The sequence below is a fragment of the Eumetopias jubatus genome, unplaced genomic scaffold (genome assembly GCF_037043125.1).
Source record: "Eumetopias jubatus isolate StellerSeaLion01/CBP00866 unplaced genomic scaffold, mEumJub1_p1.0 scaffold_4, whole genome shotgun sequence".
Classification (NCBI taxonomy): domain Eukaryota; kingdom Metazoa; phylum Chordata; class Mammalia; order Carnivora; family Otariidae; genus Eumetopias; species Eumetopias jubatus.
In genome coordinates this window covers 27,963,308-27,988,369 of record NW_028274810.1, presented here as the reverse complement: position 1 = coordinate 27,988,369, position 25,062 = coordinate 27,963,308, and the positions used below count along the sequence as shown (strand labels likewise).

The following is a 25,062-nucleotide window of genomic DNA, read 5'->3' as shown; positions in this document are numbered from 1 at the left end:
TCTAAGTTATTACAGTCTCTTAAGTATACTTTACACAATTAAGTTTACTGGTAGTTTCCCTTATAAAAGATGCTACTTTGTCACTCTAGGAAATTTACAATTCAGAAAAATAAAAAATTAGAAGAAAAAAAGCACCTATAGTTTCACCACATATAAAATTCACCCACTATCTGTATTTTGGAATCATTATTATAATATTTAATCATTGAGTAATTTTCAATCTTTTTTTCAGTGTTTACAATCAATTTTATTTTAATATAATCTAAACACATATCATTTAGAAAATACCAAGAAGAATTTATGTATAAGAGTTGATGCTGGGGCGCCTGGGTGGCTCAGATGGTTAAGCATCTGCCTTCGGCTGGGGTCATGATGGGATCGAGTCCCGCATCGGGCTCCCTGCTCGACAGGGAGTCTGCTTCTCCCTTGACCCTCCCCCCTCTCATGTGCTCTCTCTCTCTCGTTTTCTCTCTCTCTCTCAAATAAATAAAAAAATCTTTAAAAAAAAAGTTGATGCTACTGCATTTGACTGGCAAGTTCTTGCTACTGGCATAATCCAGGAAACACCTGCGAGGAAACCATATATATAGGAATAGATGTTGTGGCATTTGGCCCCCAGTTTGATAGCTCTTTGAGACAACTGAAGTTGTCAATGTTTGGTACTAGACGTAAAGTTTCATTTGCATTGATTGCATTCATTGCATGCATTGCATCAATGCATGCATTGATGCATGATTGCATGATTGCATTAATGGTTGCATTCATTCTGCAACCGTTAAGACTTTTTATGCATCTTGTATCTAAATTCTTAAGCAGGCTATAGTCTCATAAACTCAAGACTTCTGGAAGAGTCTGCGGTGCTAAACCTGCAAAGAAAATAACAACCTCTATCTCATCAAAACGCAACTGGATGCCTCTTCAACAGCCTTTTATATGTACCCCTAATCTATACGATCCAAACGTTAAAAATTTTCCTCCAACATTTTCCAATTACAGGTTGTGGAAGATTTTTGCTTTCACTGATTTCTCGGATCCACTCTTTTACCAGGTTATTTAATTTTCCTCAAATTAAAATCTTGCGCTGCAGTTCCTCTTCCTCTTCAAAAACCCCAAAGGGCTTCAGAGTCTCATTTGGCTTCTGTGTAAGGAGGCAGTCAGTCTCCTTGGGGGCTGCTAAGCTGATAGGAGAGGTAAGGTCACAGAGCTTCTGCGGCTGCTGCGTTTGCTGTCATCCCGGCGCTGTAACTGGAAAGTGCAAGGTGTCCTCAGCGGACACCGCCCAGTCGCTTCCGGGTGCCGGCCCGCCCTTCCCCCCGCCCCGTTCCCACCCCCCCCCGCCCCGTTCCCACCCCCCCCCGCCCCGTTCCCACCCCCCCCCCCGCCCCGTTCCCACCCCCCCCCCGCCCCGTTCCCACCCACCCAACGCCGTCTTGCGCATGATCCATTGAGGAGGCGTGGGGCGGGGCTCTACGGCCCTGACTCCAACCCCCTTCCCCCGCACCGCTCCCGCCACTCAGCCTTTCTCTTCCTTCCACTTCGTCCTAACATGTCCCCGCGAGTAATTTTTTTTTTTTGTCTTGACAGAAATAATTTCATTATAATAGGTGATTGTGTTGAGATTCCTGGAGGGAAGTAGGGGCTGGAGGAGGTGGTAGAATTTGTTTGTGATGGTGTGTAGTGCTGTTCTACAATCTTTCTCCTTCAAAGCATAGGGTAGAATTCTAGTTCTCCACCCTCTTGACGTCAACCATAGCTTAACTGATGGGATAGGAGTAGGAATGGCATGTGTCTTGCAAGTGGGAGCCTTTAAAAGGCAGCGCACAGCTTGCTATGCTTCTTTCCTCCTGCCTGACATGCAAAGTGCCAGAGGGTGGTAGTTGCATCAGAACAGAGAGGGAACCTCGAAAAGGTGGTTAAAGAAAGTTCAATGAAATTACTACTTACAATTGTGTGACAAGATACAGGGAAAGTATAGAAGCTGGAGGAATACCACAGGTCTAGCGACAGCAGGAAACCTAAAGTCTCTACACGGGAGGAACAAGAAGAGTAAGGGATGGCTGAAACCAGCGAGAGTGCGGTAGCAGGAGAGAGTCCGTGGGAACCGTGGCCTTTAGCGTAGGAATGCATAACCCATCACCTCACCTAGAGGCAAAGAGCCGATCAAGGGCATCAACCCAGCAGCCTTTCTCTGCCCTCCCATTTTCCAGTCTCCTGCCAATCCTTCCCATTGGCCAAACTCAGCTGGAAACCTGATTAATGCTGTGGATAAAAGTCAGGATCTTGGGGCACAGAGCAGAGTGTGAAAAGATGGTGAATGGATCTGAAAGAGCAAATAAAGGCTCTGTCCCCAGTCAACCCTCCCTCCTTCCCCCATCAATGTCCATTATGATTTTTTTTTCCCCAGGTGGAAAATTCTTTTCCCACCAAACAGCTTACACCCAGAGTCCCATCAGCTAGTATAGCCTCCCCAGGTGTTATCAATTTAGTCTCACCTGAAACCTAAGATATTAGCCACCACCAGTGCTCTTCATATAAAACTGTGGATCTTTTAAAAAGACGAAAGAGAGATAATCAGTTAGCATAAAACACTGTTGCCACTGTCTAACATGGACAATATCCAGCACAGTATGGTCCTCTGGCCCCTTAACATCCATGTGACTCATAATTTGTGTTCTTTGATTATGAGGCAATTGGCGCTCCCTGGAAGAAAATGGTTCGCAGATGAAAATGGGACCAAGAAAGAATTGGATATCAGGGTAGTAAGGGCAGAATGACAAACCAGGAGCTTCTGAGCTGAGTTGTCTTCATCATCATCAGCATCCAATTATAGAGGCCACAGTCTTGATCAGCATGCTGTAGCCCATCTTTAGAGGGACATAGGATCCAGACCCAGAGAAGGGACTTAGTAAAAAGTAAGTGGTTAACAGGCTAACAGGCTGGCCTTCAGGGTTGGATACTAATTCTATTTGGTAACAGCACAGAAGTTCAGGGGACAAGCCTCTTCCATCAGGATTAGATAGACAGGAAGCAGCCAATGCTCATATAGCACACTGTCAATCCGTAAATATTGAGCATTATTTTGGGTCGAGTACCATCTTGAAAACTGCAGATATGATGTTTAAAAAAGGGGGGGGCTGGAAATCCTTGTCTTTATGGAGCTTGGGTAGAAGTGAGGGAGGCAGAAGTCAGATACATTCATTCAAACATTTCATTAATTAATAATACAGTAAAATGTGCCATGGAGAACTCTGTGGCAATATCCAAGTACACAGCAGGGTCCTACCTAGTCCAGAGACTCAGGAAAGACCTCTCAGGGAGATGAATGTATTGGAATGTATCTCGGGATCATTAATGGGCAGGTGTGAGAGCAGCGGACCATGTCTGGACACCACCCCAACATGGTGAAAGGGCTCCCAATCACTAGCCTACCAGTCTTGACTCTGCCAAGCTGCAGGCCTGCACAGGACAGAGCCAGATGGAAAACTGGCCCTGGAAGAGTCCAGAAGAGACATAGCTGGATACACGTGGTGGTTCCAATTCCATTTCCTCCATGAGTCTAATATTCTCTGTGTGTGTGTGTGTGTGTGCGTGTGTGTGTGAGAGAGAGAGAGAGAACACTTTTATGTCTCTGTCTCTGCTGTTACTTCCTTGTTTGCTCCAATGTTGAGTCTGGAAACCAACACCAGCAACCATTAACAGTGAATCTCAGTTACTTGAGGCAAATTCTAAACTTTCTCACATCATTCCTGCCTCTTTCCTTCTCTTCGTGGTTCCTGTGTCTTCTCAGATTTGATTCATTTTGTGTGGTGGCTAAGAACTCTAAAGTTCTATAAACCTAGGTCCCAGTGCTGGCTTCCCCAGTCAGCCACTGTGAGACCTGGGGCAAGTTCCTTACTGTCTCTTAGGTTCAATTTCCCCGGTTATAAACAGAGGCTAATAACAACACCTCCCTCACAGGGCAAGTGTGGGAACAGAATGGGATATGCCACTGTAAATGGAAACTCTAGTTGTTATTGTTTTTCCTTTTTCACCACTCAGACCTAACAGCAAAATCTAGATCCCAAACTTTGACACTCATCCTCCGCTAAGACACTGACTGCAGTTACTCTCAGGGCTGCTTCCCATAAACACCTTACCTGGCCTCTCCCTGTAGGACGCCATGACAGGTTTGGCCATGAACTCAGGGCCCCTGGGGATATCAGGCAGCTCCTCCTCATGGGCCTTCTCCCCTCCATTCCTTCTCATTCCTTAAACGGTTCCTAATGTGGATACAAGTGTTTGTGGGGTTCTCCCCATATTTATGGAATAATTTTACATAAACTCTTCTTAATTTAAAAGTCACACAAATATAAGGACATGCATTTCTATATCTGAAAAAAACCCTAACAACTGAAATGGCGTTAAGTTGCTTTGTACTAATGTTAATGTTTTCTATGGGTCTATGGGCCTGGATGGGAATGAAACGGTTCCCCAGCCTGGAACTAGATAATCTCCTGAGGTTCTTTTAGAGATACGAAAAGCAAACTAATGGCAAAATAATGAGTTTTAGGTTACACGATGTGCAAGGTATGTGCCCAGGCTTTGTTGGTAGGGTTGAGATGTTCTTGGCCTGTATTTCAAGAAAAAAGAGTGTAATCATCTATAATTCTTTAATTCTTTTTAGGATTTATTTTTTTTATGCTAGTTTCTTGCTTGATCTTTGGATGTAACAATAGAGCTCCTGATTAGGCACACATATTTTTAATTGCAACACTGAATGCAATTTATCCTAACATTTTTCTAAACTTTTTGGGGGAAGCAATTTAGGTTTATGGATGTTTCAAAGCTAGTACAAAGATAAATTACAAAGATAGCACAGAGATAAGTTACAAAGATAGTACAGAGAATCCTTGTACAGATATTTCTTGGAGATCCTGCTGGTTTGGTTCTAGACCCACGGCAATAAAGCAAATATCACAGTAAAGCAAGTCAAATGAATGTTTTGGTTTTCCAATGCATATAAAAGTTATGTTTACACTATACTGCAGTCTATTAAGTGTGCAATACCATGATGTCTAAAAAAAGAATGTACATACCTTAATTAAAAAATACTCTATTGCTAAAAAAATCCCAACCAGTCATCCAAGCCACCAGCGAGTTGTAATCTTTTTGCTGGTGGTGATGTTTGCCTCAATGTTGATGACCACTGACTGATGAGTGTGGTAGTTGCTGAATGGTAGGTTGGCTGTGGCAATTTCTTAAAATAAGACAGCAACGATGTTTACTGCACCATTTGACTCTTCCTTTTATAGATAATTTCTCTGTAGCCTGTGATGCTGTTTTTACCCACAGTAGAACTTCTTTCACACTTGGAGTCGGTCTTCTCAAACCCTGCTGCTTTATCAACTAAGTGTATGTCATATTCTAAATCCTCCATTATCATTTCAACATCTTCACAGCATCTTCACCAGATTCCAGCTCAAGAAACCACTGTCTTTGCTCATCCATGAGAAGCAGCTCCTCAGCCGTGAAAGTTCAGTCATGAGATCGCAGCCGTCCAGTCACATGTTCAGGCTCCCCTGCTGCTTCTAGTCCTCTCGCTGTTTCCATGGCATCTGCAGTTCCTGCCTCCACTGGAGTCCTGAGCCCTCTAAGTCACCCATAAGGGCTGGAATCAACTTCTTCCAGACTCCTGTTCATGTTGATATTGTCACCTCTTCCCATGAATACAAGTGTTCCAGCGGCACATAGAATGGTAAATCCTTTCCAGAAGGTTTTTGATGGACTTTGCCCAGATCCATCAGAGGAATCACTATCTATGGCAACTATAGCTTTATGAAATGTGTTTCTTACATAGTAAGACTTGAAAGTCGAAATTACTCCTTGATCCATAGACTATAGAATGAATGTTGTACAAATGGTGTTGGGAATATTGGACAGCCGCATGCAGAAGAATGAAACTGGACCATTTCCTTACACCACACACAAAAATAGACTCCAAATGGTTGAAAGACCTAAACGTGAGACAGGAGTCCATCAAAATCCTAAAGGAGAACACAGGTAGCAACCTCTTCAACCTCAGCCACAGCAACTTCTTCCTAGAAACATCGCCAAAGGCAAGGGAAGCAAGGGCAAAAATGAACTATTGGGATTTCATCAAGATAAAAAGCTTTTGCACAGCAAAAGAAACAGTCCACAAAACCAAAAGACAACCAACAGAATGGGAGAAAATATTTGCAAATGACATATCAGATAAAGGGCTAGTATCCAAAATCTATAAAGAACTTATCAGACTCAACACCCAAAGAACAAATAATCCACTCAAGAAATGGGCAGAAGACATGAACAGACATTTTTCCAAAGAAGACATCCAAATGGCCAACAGACACATGAAAAAGTGCTCAACATCATTCGGCATCAGGGAGATCCAAATCAAAACCTCAATGAGATGCCACCTCACACCAGTCAGAATGGCTAAAATTAACAAGTCAGGAAACGACAGATGTTGGCGGGGATGTGGAGAAAGGGGAACCCTCCTACACTGTTGGTGGGAATGCAAGCCGGTGCAACCCCTCTGGAAAACAGCATGGAGGTTCCTCAAACAGTTGAAAATAGAGCTACCATACGATCCAGCAATTGCACTACTGTGTATTTACCACAAAGTTACAAATGTAGGGACCCGAAGAGGTACGTGCACCCCAATGTTTATAGCAGCAATGTCCACAATAGCCAAACTGTGGAAAGAGCCAAGATGTCCATCGACAGATGAATGGATAAAGAAGATGTGGTATATATACACAATGGAATATTATGCAGCCATAAAAAGGAATGAAATTTTGCCATTTGCAACAACATGGATGGAACTGGAGGGTGTTATGCTGAGTGAAATAAGTCAATCAGAGAAAGACATGTATCATATGACCTCCCTGATATGAGGAATTCTTAATCTCAGGAAACAAACTGAGTGTTGCTGGAGTGGTGGGGGGTGGGAGGGATGGGGTGCCTGGGTGATAGACATTGGGTAGGGTATGTGCTATGGTGAGCGCTGTGAATTGTGCAGGACTGTTGAATCACAGATCTGTACTTCTGAAACAAATAATGCAACATATGTTAAGAAAAAAGAAAAAGAAGAAGATAGCAGGAGGGGAAGAATGAAGGGGAGTAAGTCAGAGGGGGAGACGAAACATGAGAGACGATGGACTCTTAAAAACAAACTGAGGGTTCTAGAGGGGAGGAGGGTAGGGGGATGGGTTAGCCTGGTGATGGGTATTAAAGAGGGCACATTCTGCATGGAGCCCTGGGTGTTATGCACAAGCAATGAATCATGGAACACTACATCAAAAACTAATGATGTAATATATGGTGATTAACATAACAATAAAAAATTTAAAAAAATAATGCAGCAATAAACATAGGGGTGCATGTATCCTGTCAAATTAATGTTTTCGGTGGGGTTTTCTGGGTAAATAGAAGTGCAATTACTGGATCACAGGGTAGTTCTATTTTTAACTTTTTGAAGTAACTCCATACTGTTTTCCACAGTGGCTGCACCAGTTTGCATTCCTACCAACAATGCAACCCACCAACAAGTGATTCTTTTATAAGCAAAGATGAATTTTTCCTCGTGACTTGAGGTGTTTACCTTGTCAGAGAAATAATGCCAGTTTCTCTTAAGAGACACCCTACTGTAGGGGCACCTGGTTGGCTCAGTAGGTTAAGTGTCTACCTTCAGCTCAGGTCATGATCCCAGGGACCTGGGATTGAGCCCGGCATGAAGCCTGCATTGAGCCCTGCATGGGCTCCCTGCTTCTCCTGCTCCCCCTGCTTGTGCGCTCTCTCTCTGTCAAATAAATAAATAAATCTTAAAAAAACAAAACTAACACCCTACTATACATTAATAGAATTATGTATGAGACAGAAGCAGCACAAGGGAGGACGTGATTAACTTGGCAAGAGGTGCGGGGTGGGGAATGTGACCAGAAAAGACATGTTGGAGTAGGAGACCATCAAAATTTCATTTTAAAGGATGAACTGAGTTGAGAGTGAGGATGTTAGGATAGGAAGGGATTGGTATTTCAGGCAGAAGGAATAGAATATTCTAGGGAAGACCACAGAGGGGAATAGCAGTGTACATTTATCTCCTAGGGCAGAGGTGGAATACATCTATTCCAGGGGAGTAGTGTCAGGATAGGAATTCAGAGACGTAGGCAGGGCTGATATCATAAATGGCTTTGTGTAAGATGCTAAGAATCTTGGAGTTTACCTTGGTGATGAGGATCTAGTGAGAAATTATTCATTTGCCTCTCATTGTCTTCCCTGACAAGAATGCTCCACTTCTGTGCTCCTGCCCTCAGGTAAATAATATCGTCCTCTCTGGCACTCAACCAGGAAATCTCAGAGTGGATTTAAATTTTCCTTCTCATTAAAGAACAATCTCACCATTTCCACCCAACTGGAATCCACAAAGTGCTTTCTTTCCTGTTTGCTCTGTGCTGCTTGACTCAGGTGTTTACAATCTTTCACCTAGATTATTTCCAGAGTGTCCAGACTGGTCTCTCTGCTTGATATTTCTTCCTTCAATCCATCCTACACATTGCCACTGGCACAGTCTCTTTAAATAAAAGTTGAGGTCACTACTCTTCCTCCAAACCTGGACTCCTCCCTCCTACATGCAGAATAAAATCTCACCGGGCTAACTGGGTGTTTTAGATCTTTCAAAAATCGACCTCCACTAAACATTTCAAACTTTTGTCCCGTTTCACACCCCTTCATGAGCCTCCATCCAACACCATACTTAATCATCTTGCTTTGTACCTTCTTGTGTCTGTATATTTGCTCCCGTTATATCTTTTCCTAAAGCCCCTTTCTTCCATCTATTTTTTGAGGCTTGACCCAAATCACATCAGTTGCATAACACATTACCCTCAAATTTAGTGGCTTAAAACAATGGTAAACATTTATTGTCTCCCACAAAGTTTTTATGAGTAAGGAATTTAGGAGAATCTTGGCAGAACGTTCTGGCTCGGGATCTTCGTAAATTTGCATTCATCCATGGGGATGGACAATCTGCTTTCAAGGCTGGTAAGTAGGTGTTGGCTCTTTCTGGGAATCCTCAATCCTTCTCAAGGACTGTTTGAGGGCACTTTGTGACAGCTGGCTTCCCCAAAAGCAAGCAATCCAAGAGACCAAGGTGGAAACCATAGTGCCTTTAATGATCTGGTCTCAGATGTCACATATTGTCACCTTCACCACACTCTTTTGTTCACACAGACCAATCCTGACATGAGGGAGATTGCATAGGGGATGAATACCAGAAAGTGAGGATCATTGGGGACAATGCTGGAGGCTGGCTAGCACAACATCTCTTCAAGAGACTTTCTAGATTTCCCAACTCCATGGGCCCCTCTCCTCTGTCCTCTGTCCTGTGCATACCAAATTGCCTAATTATTGAATTTAAAAATCAGAGCTTTAGGATATCTTCCAATAAAAACAACATTTTCTTAATTATTAACTATTATTGTGAATCTGAAAATTTGTTTTGGTTAATTATCAAAGGGCATAGTGCTGAGGAACTTTGTTCTCTAAAATCCTAAGTTGCCAGAAACTCTGTTGTTTTGGAACTCATATTAGTGAGACAGAACATATCTTTCTTACCTGGGAGATGTAAACCATCCAAATAAATCACATTAACTTGGAGAAGCAGCCTCAATTCACAGTGCAGAGGTTCAGATAAGGGGTTTTTGGACACAATATTCTACATTAATGTTAAATTTATATTTCCAAGGGAATAGAACCCAGAGGATGCTTCTCAACTCAGATCTGATATTAACCCCTTACAGATCTGATTTGCTCTCAGCCTATTAAATACTGTTTCATTTAGATTCTACCTAAACTCCTCCCTTCTTCTAATACTATAATGACCCCTACCTCTTCCTTTTTTTTGGAGACATGCCCATAATTCCTCCGCTGTGTGGTATCCTTTCTGTAGCAAGTTAATAACTTAACTTTGTTGGGTTACAGTTTTGTCCTTAGTGGTCTTTTCCTGATGGACTTTATGAACAGCTAAAATTATTTGAACTCACATTAACTAAGTTCAATTTTTTAGAATCACCCATGCTTCTTGAACATGGGTGCCTTTTACTTTTTTATTTTTTAATTTATTTAAATTCAATTAATTAACATATAGTGTATTATTAATTTCAGAGGTAAAGTTCAGTGATTTATCAGTCTTATACAACACCCAGTGCTCATTACATCACGTGCCCTCTTAATGTCCATCACTCAGTTACCCCATGCTCCCCCACCCCTCCAGCAACCCTCAGTTTGTTTCCTATGAGTCTCTTATGTTTTGTCTCCCTCCCTGATTTTGTCTTGTTTTATTTATTCCTCTTTTCCTTTACACCTCTGTTTTGTTTCTTAAATTCCACACGAGTGAAATCATATGATACTTGTTTTTTTCTGATTGACTTATTTTGCTAAGCATAATACCCTCTAGTTCTATCCACATTGTTGCAAATGGCAAGATATCAATTTTTTGATGGCTGAGTAATGTTCCATTGTGTATATATACCACACCTTTATCCATCTTTATCTGTTGATGGACATCTGGGCTCTTTCCATAGTTTGGCTATTGTGGACATAGCTGCTATAAATAGCGGGGTGCAGGTGCCTTTTAGAATATCTTGCCTAATGGGTCATTCTTACTCTCCTCTGAACTGTACTCTATTTCCTAAATATATCTTTCCTCTAACCTTGCATGCTCTTGCTTCATTGTTACAAACTCCAAGATGATACACTTTCTCCTAACACTTTTACATTACTATGCAATTTATTGGTGAATTAGTAATTTTCTCTCTTGTCCTCCTGCACAGCTCTTTCTCTGGTCTTTTAGGCTTTAGCTACAAAATCATCTTCTGTCGAGCCCTAATAGAAAGTTCTAGACAGGGGCGCCTGGGTGGCTCAGTCATTTATGCATCTGCTTTCAGCTCAGGTCATGGTCTCAGGGTCCTGGGATCCAGCCCAGCATTGGGCCCCCTGCTCAGTGGGGAGTCTGCTTCTCCTTCTGCCTCTGCCCCTCCCCCCTACTTATACACTCTCTCTCTCATGTTCTCTGTCTCTCTCTCTCTCAAATAAAATCTTAAAAAAGTTCTAGACAAAACTAAGCATTTTTTATGCTGTCATAGTACAAAAGGTGTTCATACCTCTAACGTGACACTTAACATATTTATAACTTTTTTTTTCATATTTTTCCTCCTCTACCCACCTTTGGAGAGCAGAGATTGTGATGTTTTTATCTTTGTATCCTTGGTGCATACCAAATTGCCTAACTGTTGAGGGAGGTAATGAAAATATCTATGTGTAAGCAGAGAATTTTGTAGAAGCTCCACTTTAGCAAAATTTACACAATTGAACACCTCAACACACACATACACAGCTTGTGTTTCTTGTAATCTGTATTAGGCAACTACCAGTTTATATTGAGTAAAAACCTGGGAAAACGACTGTTTGTGGGCTACTTTAACATGAATGTGTATTATGCAAGGTTTTATGTACTTACTTTCCGACTGATAACTCTTTCCTCCAGTTTCTCCAAATGAAGACTTGGGGGATCACTACATTACTGTACATATGCCAGTCTAAAAGCTAGGGATAACGATTTCTGCAGTATAGGACCAGCCAGAAGAATGCTCTAATCTGTAATGCCCTTCTGATTCTGGGAGTAAGGCCAGCATTCACACAATGCATGATTGTTATTTCTGAATGTCCCTTTGCAAAGAACAGTGTTTCTCAAACTTTCTGTTTGATCAGAGCCACATTAAAGAAACACACTCCATATCACTGCTCGGGACACATGGACACAAAACTGAAATAAAAATTCTCAGAACAACTTGTTTACACGTGAGGCACTCTGAGTTTTCTATTGTCTTCCGTTAACCGATTTCTCTCTCTCTCTCTCTCTCTCTCTCTCACACACACACACACACACACACACACACTCTGCTGGTCTCAATCTACCAAACTCAGTCCACAGTCCCCTAGAGATTATAACCCATGGTTTAGAAAAACCCTGGCTTGGAAAAAGGTCTTCGATTTGTATAGTCATTCTTCCCACATTTCCCTACACCTCTTCGGAGTTTCCAACAGGTATTTTCGTCTAAATAATCACTGTGCCTTCAGTTTTGTATAAATGATCTATGATGGGGCCATTCCCCTTCTTCCTGCGCTCCTTTAAGAGGGTGGTAACTGCACTTCACGGTGCGGGGAAGGCGGCAGGCGGAGTAGCAGGTCCCACTAGGTCCCGGTGCAGGGTAGGCCTGCTCTTCCAGTTTTTGTGAGAGCTTGAGCGGGTGTGCAGGCGCGAAGGTGTGAGTAGGGGTGAGACAGGGGCAGCACGAACGAGCGCCAGAGAAAGGATCAGCGGAATCTTGGCGCGGGCAATCCGGGTGACCCTGCGGGGATCCGCGCGTGCGCAGAGAGCATCCCAGGACTGTTCCGGCCTTCGTGGCGCCCGCGCGCGCTCCCCCCGAGCTGAAGTCCGTGGTGGGCAACGGCGCGCGGACGACGCGGCGGCGCGCGCCAGGGGGCGGTCCTGCGCTGCCTGCCCCGCCCTCCCTCGGCTCGCTCTTCTCCTCCCAGTCTCCCCCGCGCTTCCTGAACTGGGGCTTGTCGACGCCGCCGCTGACCTGCTCCCGGCTCGCTCGTACTGGCGGTTCCATGGCGGCCTTCAGCAAGTACTTGACGGCGCGAAACTCCACGCTGGCCGGGGCCGCGCTTCTGCTGCTCTGCCTGCTCCATAAGAGGCGCCGCGCCCTCGGCCTGCACGGGTAAGAAGGCCCTTGGCCGCGCTGCCTTTCCCGGGCCCGAGCGGGCGCGTCCCGCGCGCTCTCCCTTCTCGCCAGGCGCCCGGAGGATGGGTCCCTTGGCCCGGCTGGGTCAAGCGTAGAGAGATTCCCCACTGCCGCCAGGCTCTAACGTCAAGGTGTCTGGTTTTCCCCGTGGCGCCGTCATCCCCAGTTTTCCCTGCTCCCAGTACTCTGCCCCCAGCAATGTCTCTTTCCTCCACACCCGCTAGGAAACCTGTGCCTCCTGCCCCCAGGCCTCGTCTTTAGTGCTCCCTAAGCCCTACTCTGACTCCGGGAGCGTGAATCTTTGCCCAGCGCACTAGCAATCCTGAGCCTCTGCCCCGAGGCTATCGCCCCCAGCTCACCTCCTGTATCAACTTTCTGGGTATGTTCTAGTTTTGTCATCTCATCTCCTGAGAGACCGTGGGTTTACTTTGTGGACGTGTATGTGTGATTTGAGGCTGAGGATTGGACTCGCCAGGATGGAGGCTGTTGCCTCAGTCGCTTGGATGGGGTTTGGCATGATTCCCTAGTAGTTGGTGTTCAAAGTCGTGAGGATTGTACATGTGAACGCTCGTGGGTCCATTTGGTAAGATTGCTTTCTAAAGTGGTGTTCCCTCGGAGTTGGTCAGTGAACTCCCTGACATTTCACCTGGAAAGGCTGAATTTGGAGAGCAAGGTTCCCTCCCTTGGCTGTTCAGGTGGAAGGTTAAAGTGTGATTTAGCTGAGGATCAAGATCCTTTTCTTTCTCCTCGAGAGAATCTTAATGTTTAGCTTTAACTTTGGGCGATTATAAGATTAGAGGAAGGAAAAGAGAGAATTGAGTTACTGTTGTGGGATTAAGACATGATATTTTATTCTCTGGGAGACACTTGGCTTCAGCAAACGAATTAGTAAAGGTTACTTCCCTAGCATTCTTGCCAGTCATTGGATATTCCATATTAAATCTTGGCATACTGCTTCCATGTATTTTATTTAATTCATCTCTCTGGGCAGGTACTGTTGCCTCTTGTTTTTGTTTTGCTTGAAATATCTGATTAGTAGTAGACTTTGGAGTAAATCACTAACAAGCGGCCTTCCATCCATGAAATGCTCACTAACCTTCTCCTGTCTTATCTTACTAAGGTCTGAAGTGGTGGTCTTTCTTTTCCTTTCTCAATTCGATTAACTGAGTTGAAAATGATTTGCATCTTTGTCCAGACAATACAGTACCAATTCACTTTTCTTCTATTCAGTTAGCTTTTAAAATGATTTCTTCTGGAAAATATAAACTTTTTTTTTCTATTGTGTGCTTTCTGAGCTCCCAGTTGCAAATGGAAGTTATTTGTTATCTGGGAATATGTCAGAAAATGTTAAATGCTATAAAATAACTTTGAGTTACTTTTTATTAGAGAAATGCTTCAGTGCATAGAACAGGTGTTTTAGTATGAGGTAGGGGATTTGAGGGCAGTTCTAACAGCTGTGGCTTACTTTGTTTTATCAGATTACATGTGTAATATGGAATTTAGAAAGGTACATATTAAGTGTAGAGCTTGAAGAATTTTTACAGATAGAACTCACCCATGTAATCAGCACACAGATCTGCACCCATATAAGAACATTATCAGAAACTCTTCATGTCCCTTCCAGTCACAGTTTAGATAGCTAGTGATTTATAAGGCTGTAGATTATTGTAAGGAAAGTTTTAAATATCATCTCCTGAGAAATAGCATTAACAGTGTAAAGGAAATTGTCTTACTAAATTTTAGGTGTTTTTTCATTTACATTTTATTGTAAAATGCTTTGGAAGTCTTTTTGAGAAATTTAGTACTTTTTGAGGGATTAAGTTATGCAACAACTAATTTACTGAACAAAAGATTGTTAACCTTGTGCATTGGCATGAATAAGGAAAACCTTTATTTTCCCCATTAAATATTTTGTGGGAGAAGAAGGCAAATTAAGAGCAGATAAGCATGAAGTTTAAATTACTGCGATAAAATAATTGAATTATTTTAAAACCATCAAGAATGGTGTTGAGTCTGTTTTTGTAGATGTTGTATTTCCAGAAATTTTTGGATATCTTTCAAATGCTATCGTTGGCTGCACAGTTTGAAGATTAGGAGATTAGAAAATTCTGACTTTATATCTTACTGGCTTTTTGGGTATCGTTTTTACAGGGCTAATTTTCCTATCTGGTGCTTAATTAAGGAACCTATGGCTGCTTGGCCTTTTTTCATCTATGCTATGAACAATAGATTTTTCTTAGAAGGTATTCCTTAGAATCAACTAGGTAATAGAACTAGTAAAACCACTTTAAAAGTTACAGTGTCACATTATACCAAACATTAGAATAAATAATTTAATTTTCTGAGTTATTTTTTAGTTTTGTTAATGCATTTTTTTCAAAGTGAGCAGAATAATATAATGAACCCATCTATACACTTTACTGAAGAAGTGCCATCAACATTTTGCTATTCATGTTTCATCTATAGCCCCTTGCTCCCACCCCTTATTTTTACAGGTTTTTAGGTAAATTTATATATATTTAACGGTATAAATCTTGGTTATACATTTTTTTAAGTAAATGCGGTGCAACAGTGTAACACACCCCTATCATAAATTAGAACATTTTCATCTTAGAAAGTTGCCTTGTGTTCATTTCCCACTACGTATACTAACTTTTTTCCCCTTAATTTTAAATCATGCATTTTAAAATCATACATTTTATTTTATGTATTATTTATGGAGAATAGTGGAATCTGTACTCATGGATAAAGGAGACCATCTATTCAGTTCAAAGGAAGTATCTGTTTCAAAATGTTGTATTACTGCCCTAGGTGCTATGGGATGGAGGTGTGTGTGTGTGTGTGTGTGTGTGTGTGTGTGTGTGTGTGTGTGTGTGTGTATTACACATACATTAAAAAATATGACATCTTTTCATAGGGAGCTTACATTCTTGTTAGGAAGAAGAAATTTAAATGCAAATTAGTTAAAATTTTAAGGTGGTGACAGAATGCAGTGTACAGACAGACATGCCTTTGAAGTTCTGAGAAAGGAAAGATTAATGTGTTTGGGAAGAGTTAAGGAGGGCTTTAGGAAGAATATGAGCTAAGCCTAGAAAAGGGGTAGGAGTGGATAACTGCAGATAAATTGAATGTTAATAGCAGCCTTTATCAGATTTTTGTTGCATTTTGTGGTAGGAGGAAGCTTTGTGGAACCCTTTCAATCCATCTTCCACTGCCACCAGCACTCTTTTTAAAAACAATTATGATCTTGTTATTCCTTCATTAAAGTCTTTTGGTTATTCTAAAACACAAAATTCTTAGCACGAGAAAATTGTGTTCATGATCTGGTCCTTTACTACTTCTCCTACTCATCCAGCCATATGGAGTAACAGTCTGAGTAAGACAGGCTTTGCTCAGCCTTTGCTATCTGATTACTGTCATCCCCAACACTTCTCCCCACCTTTTGGTATTTATTTTCTTTCAAAACTCAGTCCAGTTAACACTTTCTCTTAGGTGTTTTCTGTCTTTTCCCGATTTCCAAACTGATGTTGTCCTTTGCTCTCATGATATGCTAAGCATTACTTCACTAGTTAGCACTCTGTATTGTACTAGTTTATTTTCTTGGCTTCTGCCTACATCAGAGTGAGTTTCTTGAGAGATGTACTGCGTCATGTATAAATTAATAGTTTGCACATGTCACAGGATAGACACTAAGTGTTGTATGGGGTGGGCAAATTACGTAGGATAGTTGAAGAACTTTTTTTTTAGTTGAAGAACTTTTAAGGTTAAGGGTAATTGTCTGACAGTTGGGGATGTAGGACCAGTACAAACATGAATAGAGGCATTAGGTTATAGAGGTGATAGTTGTATATGAGAGTATATAACATGGGCAAGGTATTAGGAATTACAGGCCAGTTTTAGAGGGCAAAGAGACCAGTCTGCACTGCCGTAGAATTTTATAGTCTTAAACTAAACACGAGAAACAAAAACAGAACAAAGCAGTTTCTTTCCCTTCCCATGAAGCTTGTCAAGTTCAGATTTCTTGTCCCTCACCTGGTCTCACCTTACCTGGCTAATCTTATATGCCTTTGCCTGCCAATGAGCATGCTCTGTTCCAGATAGACCAGTTTTGCACTGTTCTCTGAACAGGCCACATTCATCCCAGACCTTGGAGTGTTATTCATATTAACCAAACCTGGAATCTCTGTCCTTATATTTTCTGTTCTTCAGCATTTATCCTTTAAGGGGTAGGTGAGAGTCATCTATTCCATGAAGTTATCATTTAACAACTCTGGATGATCTGAATAATGATCCTTTTTAACTTCCTGAAGCATGAATTTAGGTACCTTATTTTTATTTTTTATTTTTTTGGATCAAACCATTTTATTGAGGGGCCTGGGCAAAAGGTCAACAGGCTGGGAAGATGGTGAGATTTGACGTCCTTAGCCCGGCTGGGATCTCTCCAGCTTCACAGTTGTCAAAAGCTTAGGTACCTTTCTTGTTTTATGTCTTAATTGCTTGACTGGGTATGACCTAGTTGTCAGCTATCAGGGTGTAGCCAAGTACCCCAGCTTATGGAGTGATCCTTTATCCTTTTCAAAGCCCACTCTGTAGGTGGTGGGAACACAGTTTCCTCCCCTAAATATTTCTGAGGAGTTTCAGGGAGCTTTTAGTTTTCTTAGTTACACCTTATTTAAAATTTTGTGTCTCTCTGTTTTATTTTATTTATTTATTTAAAAAATTTTAATATATATATTTTGGTTTTTTTATTTTTTCAATTTATTTTTTTTAAAAGATTTTATTTGTAAGTAATCTCTACATCCAGTGTGGGGCTTGGACTCACAACGTGGACATCAAGAGTCGCATCCTTTTCCAACTGAGCCAGCCAGGGGTCCCTAATATAAATATATATATTAAATTGAAGTATAGTTGACATACAGTGTTATATTAGTTGCAGGTGTACAACATAGTGATTCTACAAGTTTATTAGTTATGCTATACTCATCACAAGTCTAGCTACCATCTGTCACCATACAAATGTTATTACAATACCATTGACTATATTCCCTATGCTGTACCTTTTATCCCTGTGACTTAGTTCCGTAACTGGAAGCCTGTACTTTCCAGTCCCCTTCACCCATGTTGCCCATCCCCTACTCCCACCCCTCTGGCAACCATCAGTTTTCTTTATGTATAAGTCTCTTTCTGCTTTTTGTTTGTGTGGGGTTTTTTTGGATTCCACATATAAGTGAAATCATATGGTTTGTCTTTCTCTGATTTATTTTACTTAGCATACTGTTGTCTGGGTCCATCCATGTTGTTTCAAATGGCAAGATCTCTTTTTTATGGCTGAGTAATATTCCAGTGCGTGTGTGTGTGTGTGTGTGTGTGTGTGTGTGTGTATAATATAAACATACCACGTCTTTATCCATTCATCTATCAGTGGATGCTTAGGTTGTGTCTATATCTTGGCTATTATAAATAATGCTGTAATAAACATAGGGGTTCATATATCTTTTTGAATTAGTGTTTTTGTTTTCTTTGGGTAAACACCCAGTAATGGAATTACTGGATCGTATTGGTACTTCTATTTTTAATTTTTTGAGGAACCTCCATACTGTTTTCCACAGTGGCTGCACCAATTTACGTTCCTATCAACAGTGCCTGAGGGTTCCCTTTTCTCCACATCCTTGCCAACACTTGTCATTTCTTGTCTTTTTGATAGTAACCATTCTGACTGTGTAAGATGATAATCTCATGGTTTTTGTTTGCATTTCCCTGATGATTAGTGATGTTGATCATCTATTCATGTGTCTGTTGGCCATCTGTATATCTTCTTTGGAAAAATGTCTATTCAGGTCCTTTGCCCATTTTTAATTGGAGTATTTGTGGGTTTTTTTGATGTTGAGTTGTGTAAGTTTTTTGTATATTTTGAATATTGGCCTCTTATTAGATATACCATTTGCAAATATCTTCTCCCATTCAGTAGGTTGCCTTTTTGTTTTGTTGATAGTTTCCTTCCCTGTGCAAAAGCTTTTGCTCTATTTTAGATCCGACTTATATCTTTTCTCTTGAGCCTTTTTGGTATCTGCCTTGATTCCTATAAAGCATCAGCCACAAGCAGGTAATTGTAGTAGAGTTTTATCGAAAATTTGGGGGTGATGGCAGCGATTATCTCTCAGCATAGTGAACAGTTTCAGATGGAGACATTCTTTCATTTATAAGTTCCTTTGACATTTTCATTGTTGGCAGTTTGTTGACTATTTTTCCCTGAGCCTCAGCCTCGTGGCCTTTTGCTAGATCTTTTCTGTACCTCTTAAATGTTCTCATATCTCTAGCTTTTACTCCCTGCACTCTATCCCCACAACTTTACAGCTTTCCTGCATACTTGGAATTCAGCTTTCCTTCCTGAGATCTGCTTCTTTCAAATCAAGCTCTAGGAGGTGCTGGCTTCCCTTTGCTCAGTTTCACAGGCCCACTGAATGTTTTGCAAAGTACAAGCATGAGTCAGGTGAGGGGCTGGAGATTCAGGAGACCCTTGGGATGAACCATGAGTGGATGTTATAGGCCCCATTTTGGATCCTCAGAATAAAAAGAGAATGCTTAAGCAAAAGGCCTCAAAGAATTTGCCAGGAAAAGCGTTTGTATACTGAAACCAACTGATGCAGGTCAGATCCAGAAGCAGTGTTCTCAGAACTGTGTAGCTGTCTGTGGTCTGCTGTTTAATTAATTACACTTCTCCGTTTTTGGCACAATAGCATCATTGGCCAGAGATTCTTTTTCAAGGTTTTTTGCGCTTGCTCTTGCCTTGTCTTGTATGCTCTTTCCCCACATATCCACAATGCTAACTCCCTCCCCTTTTTCCATCTTTTTTCAGATTTCTTCTCAGGGAGACCTCCCACTGCCATTCAGTTTAAAAAAGCATTCTCTACGCACACACTGCTCACTTTCCCAGCTTTTCCTTACCACTATCAAATGCGGTATTTATTTTACATACTTATCTTGCTTATTGTATGTCTCTGCTGCTAAGATGTAAGTTCCATGAGGGCAGGAATTTTTGTCTGTTTTGTTCATTGTTATAGCCCCAGTGGCTAGAACTGTGGCTGGCATATAGTCAGCTCTCAAAAAAAAGTTTGTTGACTGACTCTGAGAATGCTCATTTCTTAGGGCTGTGGTTACTGTTATTTTAAATAACAAATTTTTCTTGCTACAAATGTAAATGTCTCCTTAAGTATATTATGAGCTGTTTAGGAGCTGGGCCCCTTTTATATGCATGGGTAAAACAAGTCTTAGAAATTTATGAAAATGGTATCCTTACTGTTTTATCACCTTTTCACAGTTAACAATACAGTGGAAACATTAAAGATGATTTAAAAAATTAAGTTATCCATAATGTCATCACTGTAACATATATATTATTTTATTTTTGTTACCTCTTATTTCTCATTTACATGCAAGCGTTCTTACCTAATTATAATGTACATGTTTTGCTATTTTCATTTAATATGTAGACATCTTTCCTATGTTTCTACATGAACTTTGTAACTATGCTCTTTTAAAAAAAGATTTTATTTATTTGCGAGAGAGAGAGAGAGAGAGAGAGAGAGAGAGAGAGAGAATGTGAGCAAGCCGGGGGAGAGACAGAGGGAAAGGAAGCAGCAGACTCCCTGCTGAGCCAGCGCAGGCACACAGGCACGCAGGCACACAGGCACGCACGCAGTATTCTATCCATGCAGTATTCTATCCATGCAGTACTCTATCTGATCCCGGAACTCTTGAGCCACCCTGGTGCCTCCGTAACTATACTTTTAAAGAAATACATAATATTCCTTTGTGTGACTATATCATAATTTATTTTGGGCATCTAGATTGCTTCTGTAATTTTTCTAGATAAATGCTAAATATTTTTGCAGGTGAACATTTCTGTCTGTGCTAAATTATTTCCTGGGAATAAGTTGCCAGAAATGGGATTATAGAATGAAAGCTTATGAACTTTCCTTGGTGTTTATGGAAAGGGTGTGAACATTCTGGAGCCACACAAATTACGTCTATTACTTCTCAAGAGTTGTGCCACAGTATACTATGACATGAGTGCAGATTTAATTCTCTCATCATCAATAAGGGGTGTTTGAAATTTTATTACTTCAAAGGTGTAAAATGATGTCACGACATTTTAACTTGCAAGAATGCACATTTTTACATGTAGCAACTTGATCTTTATTATGGGGGCAGTTTGGCATACTATAAAACAAGGTATGGTCTTTGGAGTTAGATATGGGTTCAAGTTTTTATGCAGCTATTTGCTAGATCTGTGACCTTGTACAAAGTTTACTCAGCCTCTGAGCCTCAGTATTCTCACCTGCAGAACAGGGATAATAGTATTTACTTAACTCAGTGGTTGTGAGGCTTAAGTCAGAAATTGTCCTGGGGCGCCTGGGTGGCTCAGTCGTTAGGCGTCTGCCTTCGGCTCAGGTCGTGATCCCAGGGTCCTGGGATCGAGCCCCACATCTGGCTCCCTGCTCCACGGGAAGCCTGCTTCTCCCTCTCCCACTCCCCCTGCTTGTGTTCCCTCTCTCGCTGTGTCTCTCTCTGTCAAATAAATAAATAAAATCTTTAAAAAAAAAAAAGAAATGGTCTTAATCAGTAGTCGCTGGAACAAAGCTCAATAGAAGATAGCTTTAGTTCCCTATGCTTGCTGAAAGGAAAACTAAAAGGACAGCCAAACATGCCACTATTAGATTCTCAAAAACCATTGAGCCTTCCTAAAAATTTCCTCAGATGTGCCCATGAAAATCTCCCTAAAGAAGCCTTTTTGTATTGATAGGATCATTTACTTTCAAAGTTGGAAGGTATTTACTTTTACGTGACATGGTTTCAGCCTCTGTGTTTTTTCATTTGCTGCTTCCTGAATATGATGTTCTTTATTTCTACACCTCTTAAAGAAGAAGTCCAAAACTAAATTTATTATTTCTAAGTATGGTCTGACTGACACAGAGTGGAATGGCCTGTTACTTGCTTTGTAGATCCTAAGATTTTGTTAAAATAGGTGAGGTTACATTTATTATTTTTGTGACAATCAATACTCTTCACTTGGATTTCGCTTACACAGTTGTTTTCTCTTCATTTGCTCTCCTCAACTTGTGTTTGATTTTTTTTTTTTTAAATTAAACCTGTGTGCACATATTTATACTTTGGGTATATCACTTCTTCTAAATTTTTTTTTTTGATCCTGTACATTTAATTAGTATTCCTTCTCTGTATTTTCCCAGTAAATTTAAGTTATTGGACAGGACCAAGTATAGAACGGTGTGTTTATACCTCTCTTACTTTTCTATTATTTCATACCCTTTGGATGTTGTATTAGTTCTCATCTTCAACTTACCTAACACTTTTTCACACCTTTCCTTCTGGTGATGACCTGGCACTCTGACCCTAGGACTACGCATCAAATCCATATTGGGCCAGTTGGAGATGTTTCTGCTGGAGCTGGTGAGGAAGGGTCTTTCTTTCTTTCTTTCGATTACTTATTTATTTGACAGAGAGAGATAGAAAGTGTGTGCACAAGCAGGGAGAGCAGCAGAGGGAGAGGGGGAGCAGCAGAGGGAGAGGGAGAAGCAGGACCCATGCTGAGCAGGGAGCCCAATTCGCTGCTCAATCCCAGGACCCTGGGACCAAGACCTTAGCAGACGCTTAACCGACTGAGCCACCCAGGCACCCTGGGAAGGGTCTTTCTTTTCTGGTCATGGAGCAGTGAAGATGGGACCCTAGAGTGGCATCAGTTTCTTTTGCATGGAAAAGGTGGAGAACTGATTTGGTCCATCGTCAAATGCTTTGTAGCATAATAACTAAGTTTACAGAATTTTCATGATCCCTTCAGAGAAGAGAATGAATTTGGTCCAACGTGACTTTTTGGTAACTTGTGCTTATTCCTAGAATTTACCACTTCTTCCAAGTACTGTTGCCATATTGTCCATTTTCATAAATAAGTTGTAATTTTTTCCTAGGATCAACATCAGTCTTATCCATGACCTGATGAATATCATCACCTTTTGATCTGTTACAATAAAATCCAAACTGGAATTATGAAGAATAAAGATACTCTCTTTGCAGTTTTCTTTACAATTATATTTGCCAGATTAAATTTTATAAAAATGGGTATTGTATTTCTCTATTATTTCTTTTGGAATGATTTGTATGAATGTCAGACTTGTTTAAGAATGGCATTTGTAGTTCGTTCGTTCTTTCTTTCTTTCTTTCTTTCTTTCTTTTCTTTTTTTTTAAAGATTTTATATATTTGGGGGCCTGGGTGGCTCAGATGGTTAAGCATCTGCCTTCGGCTCAGGTCATGATCCCAGGGTCCTGGGATCGAGTCCTGCATCGGGCTCCCTGCTCCCTGGGAGCTTGCTTCTCCCTCTGCCTCTCTCTCTCTCTCATGAATAAATAAATAAAAAAAAGATTTTATATATTTATTTGAGAGAGTGAGCAAGAGCGCTCACGAGTGGGGGGAGAGGCAGAGGGAGAGGGGGGAAGCAGACTCCCCGCTGAGCAGGGAGTCAGACCTGGGGCTGGATCCCTGGACTCTGGGATCCTGACCTGAGCCAAAGGCAGATGCTTAACTGGCTGAGTCACCCAGGTGCACAAGCATTTGTAGTTATTTCTACAAAAAAACTTTGTATCAGGCCCTTACTTAAGGACATTCTTTTTATGAAAAAAACACTTGTTTTAGGTCTCTCTGTCAATGATACAGCCTTCTATAAATGTAAGGATAAAACACTTTGGATAGCTGATGGTTACGCTCTTCAGTGGGAGTTATTGTACATATTAAGAGGGTTTGAAGCCTTGGGTATGCTTAAAAAGTGTTTTTTTAAAAACATGCCTTTGTAATACTTTTGCTAAATTAGCAGACCTGAATGAATGCAATTAAATTAATGAGGTATGAAATTGAAAACCTCATCAAAGCATATTCAGCTAATTTGATATCTGTAGTTATCTGGGGAGGCTTCACATTATAGCCTGACTTTAAGAGGTTTGTAGTGTTTCACTAAGGGATAGAAGGCATTTTAGGTGGGGAAAACAGCGTGAGCAAAGGCATGGAGTTAATGGATTTGAGAAGGGACTCCGAGGACATGTAGCTGGAAGTATTACTGTGAATTATTTATTGAGCACTTACCATATTTTAAGCATTGTTTTAAGTATTTTATGTTTATTCCTCACAGTCTTTTGGGACAGTTGTTTTATTATTTTCATTTTACTAGTGAGGAATCAAGGGTAAAATGGTACCTGCTTATGAGAGTTTTTAAGTTTGAATTAGACATGTGGAAGGTAAAAGAGAATAAAGCATTTTTTTTAATTTTTTTATTGTTATGTTAATCACCATATATTACATCATTAGTTTTTGGTGGAGAATAAAGCATTTTTATCGAATCTTTTAGATGGGCTTAGATTCAAAGAACAGTCACCAGTCATTCAGGGGTTAAAAAAAGTTTTATGTTAAATGCAAAGTTAATTGTTAAAATTTTGTGGTAATATGTTGATATTAAAATGTTAAGAGTCATGGTGAAATATTCTAAGACTTTTAATACCTTTTACCACAAATGAAGGAAACTACATAAAAACATACATAACCTAATGACTTTTTAGTTTTTAAAATAAACACCCTTGTAACTACTACGCAGGTCAAATAAATTTTTGCCTGCCACCCCACAGGTCTTCCATGTGTCCCTTTCCAGTCAGAGCCCATCCCTCTCCCTTGCTATAACTGCTATCCTGACTGCTGTAGTAATTGCATCTGTACATTTCTTTCTAATTTTATTGCCCAAATGTGCATTCCTAAGCACTATAATTTAGTTGTGTGTTTTCTTATTTGTTTCTCTTAATCTTCATGACCTGCTCCCATTTGTTTTTTCCCTTTCTTTCTTACAATTTGTTGAAACAATCAAGTATTTTGACCCATACAGATTTTGCCATCTAGGTTATGCTGATTGCATACTTTTTCTTCATTCTCTGTCCTATAAATTAGTTGTTGGATCTAAAAGCTTGATCAAAGCTTTGATTTATTTTTTATTTTTTTGGACAAGAATACTTCCTAGGTGTTGATGTGGTATACTGTCCATGAAGACGTATGTAGTGTCTGGTTGTTTGTCTTTTTGTGATTTTTAGCAGCCACTGTTGCTTGATGCGTAGATTAGTGAATTTTTGTTTCTTAGGGCTTACAAAATGGTGATATTTGAATTCTGTTATTCTTCATTTATAAGGT

General features: G+C 40.7%; 1 protein-coding gene and 1 pseudogene across 2 annotated transcripts in view; one reads left to right on the top strand and one right to left on the bottom strand.

The window, feature by feature from the left end:
* Nucleotides 1–273: 273 nt before the first annotated feature.
* LOC114196856 (poly(A) polymerase alpha-like) lies at nucleotides 274–4,245 on the bottom strand (annotated as a pseudogene).
* Nucleotides 4,246–12,645: 8,400 nt separating this feature from the next.
* Nucleotides 12,646–25,062, top strand: part of ABCD3 (ATP binding cassette subfamily D member 3) — an 81,224-nt gene continuing 68,807 nt past the window's right edge. For both annotated transcript variants that reach the window (XM_088022354.1, XM_088022353.1), the window contains exon 1: nucleotides 12,646–12,803. In XM_088022354.1, the coding sequence (XP_087878480.1) occupies nucleotides 12,694–12,803 (110 nt within the window). In that variant the 5' untranslated portion in view covers nucleotides 12,646–12,693. The remainder of the gene's footprint in view (nucleotides 12,804–25,062) is intronic.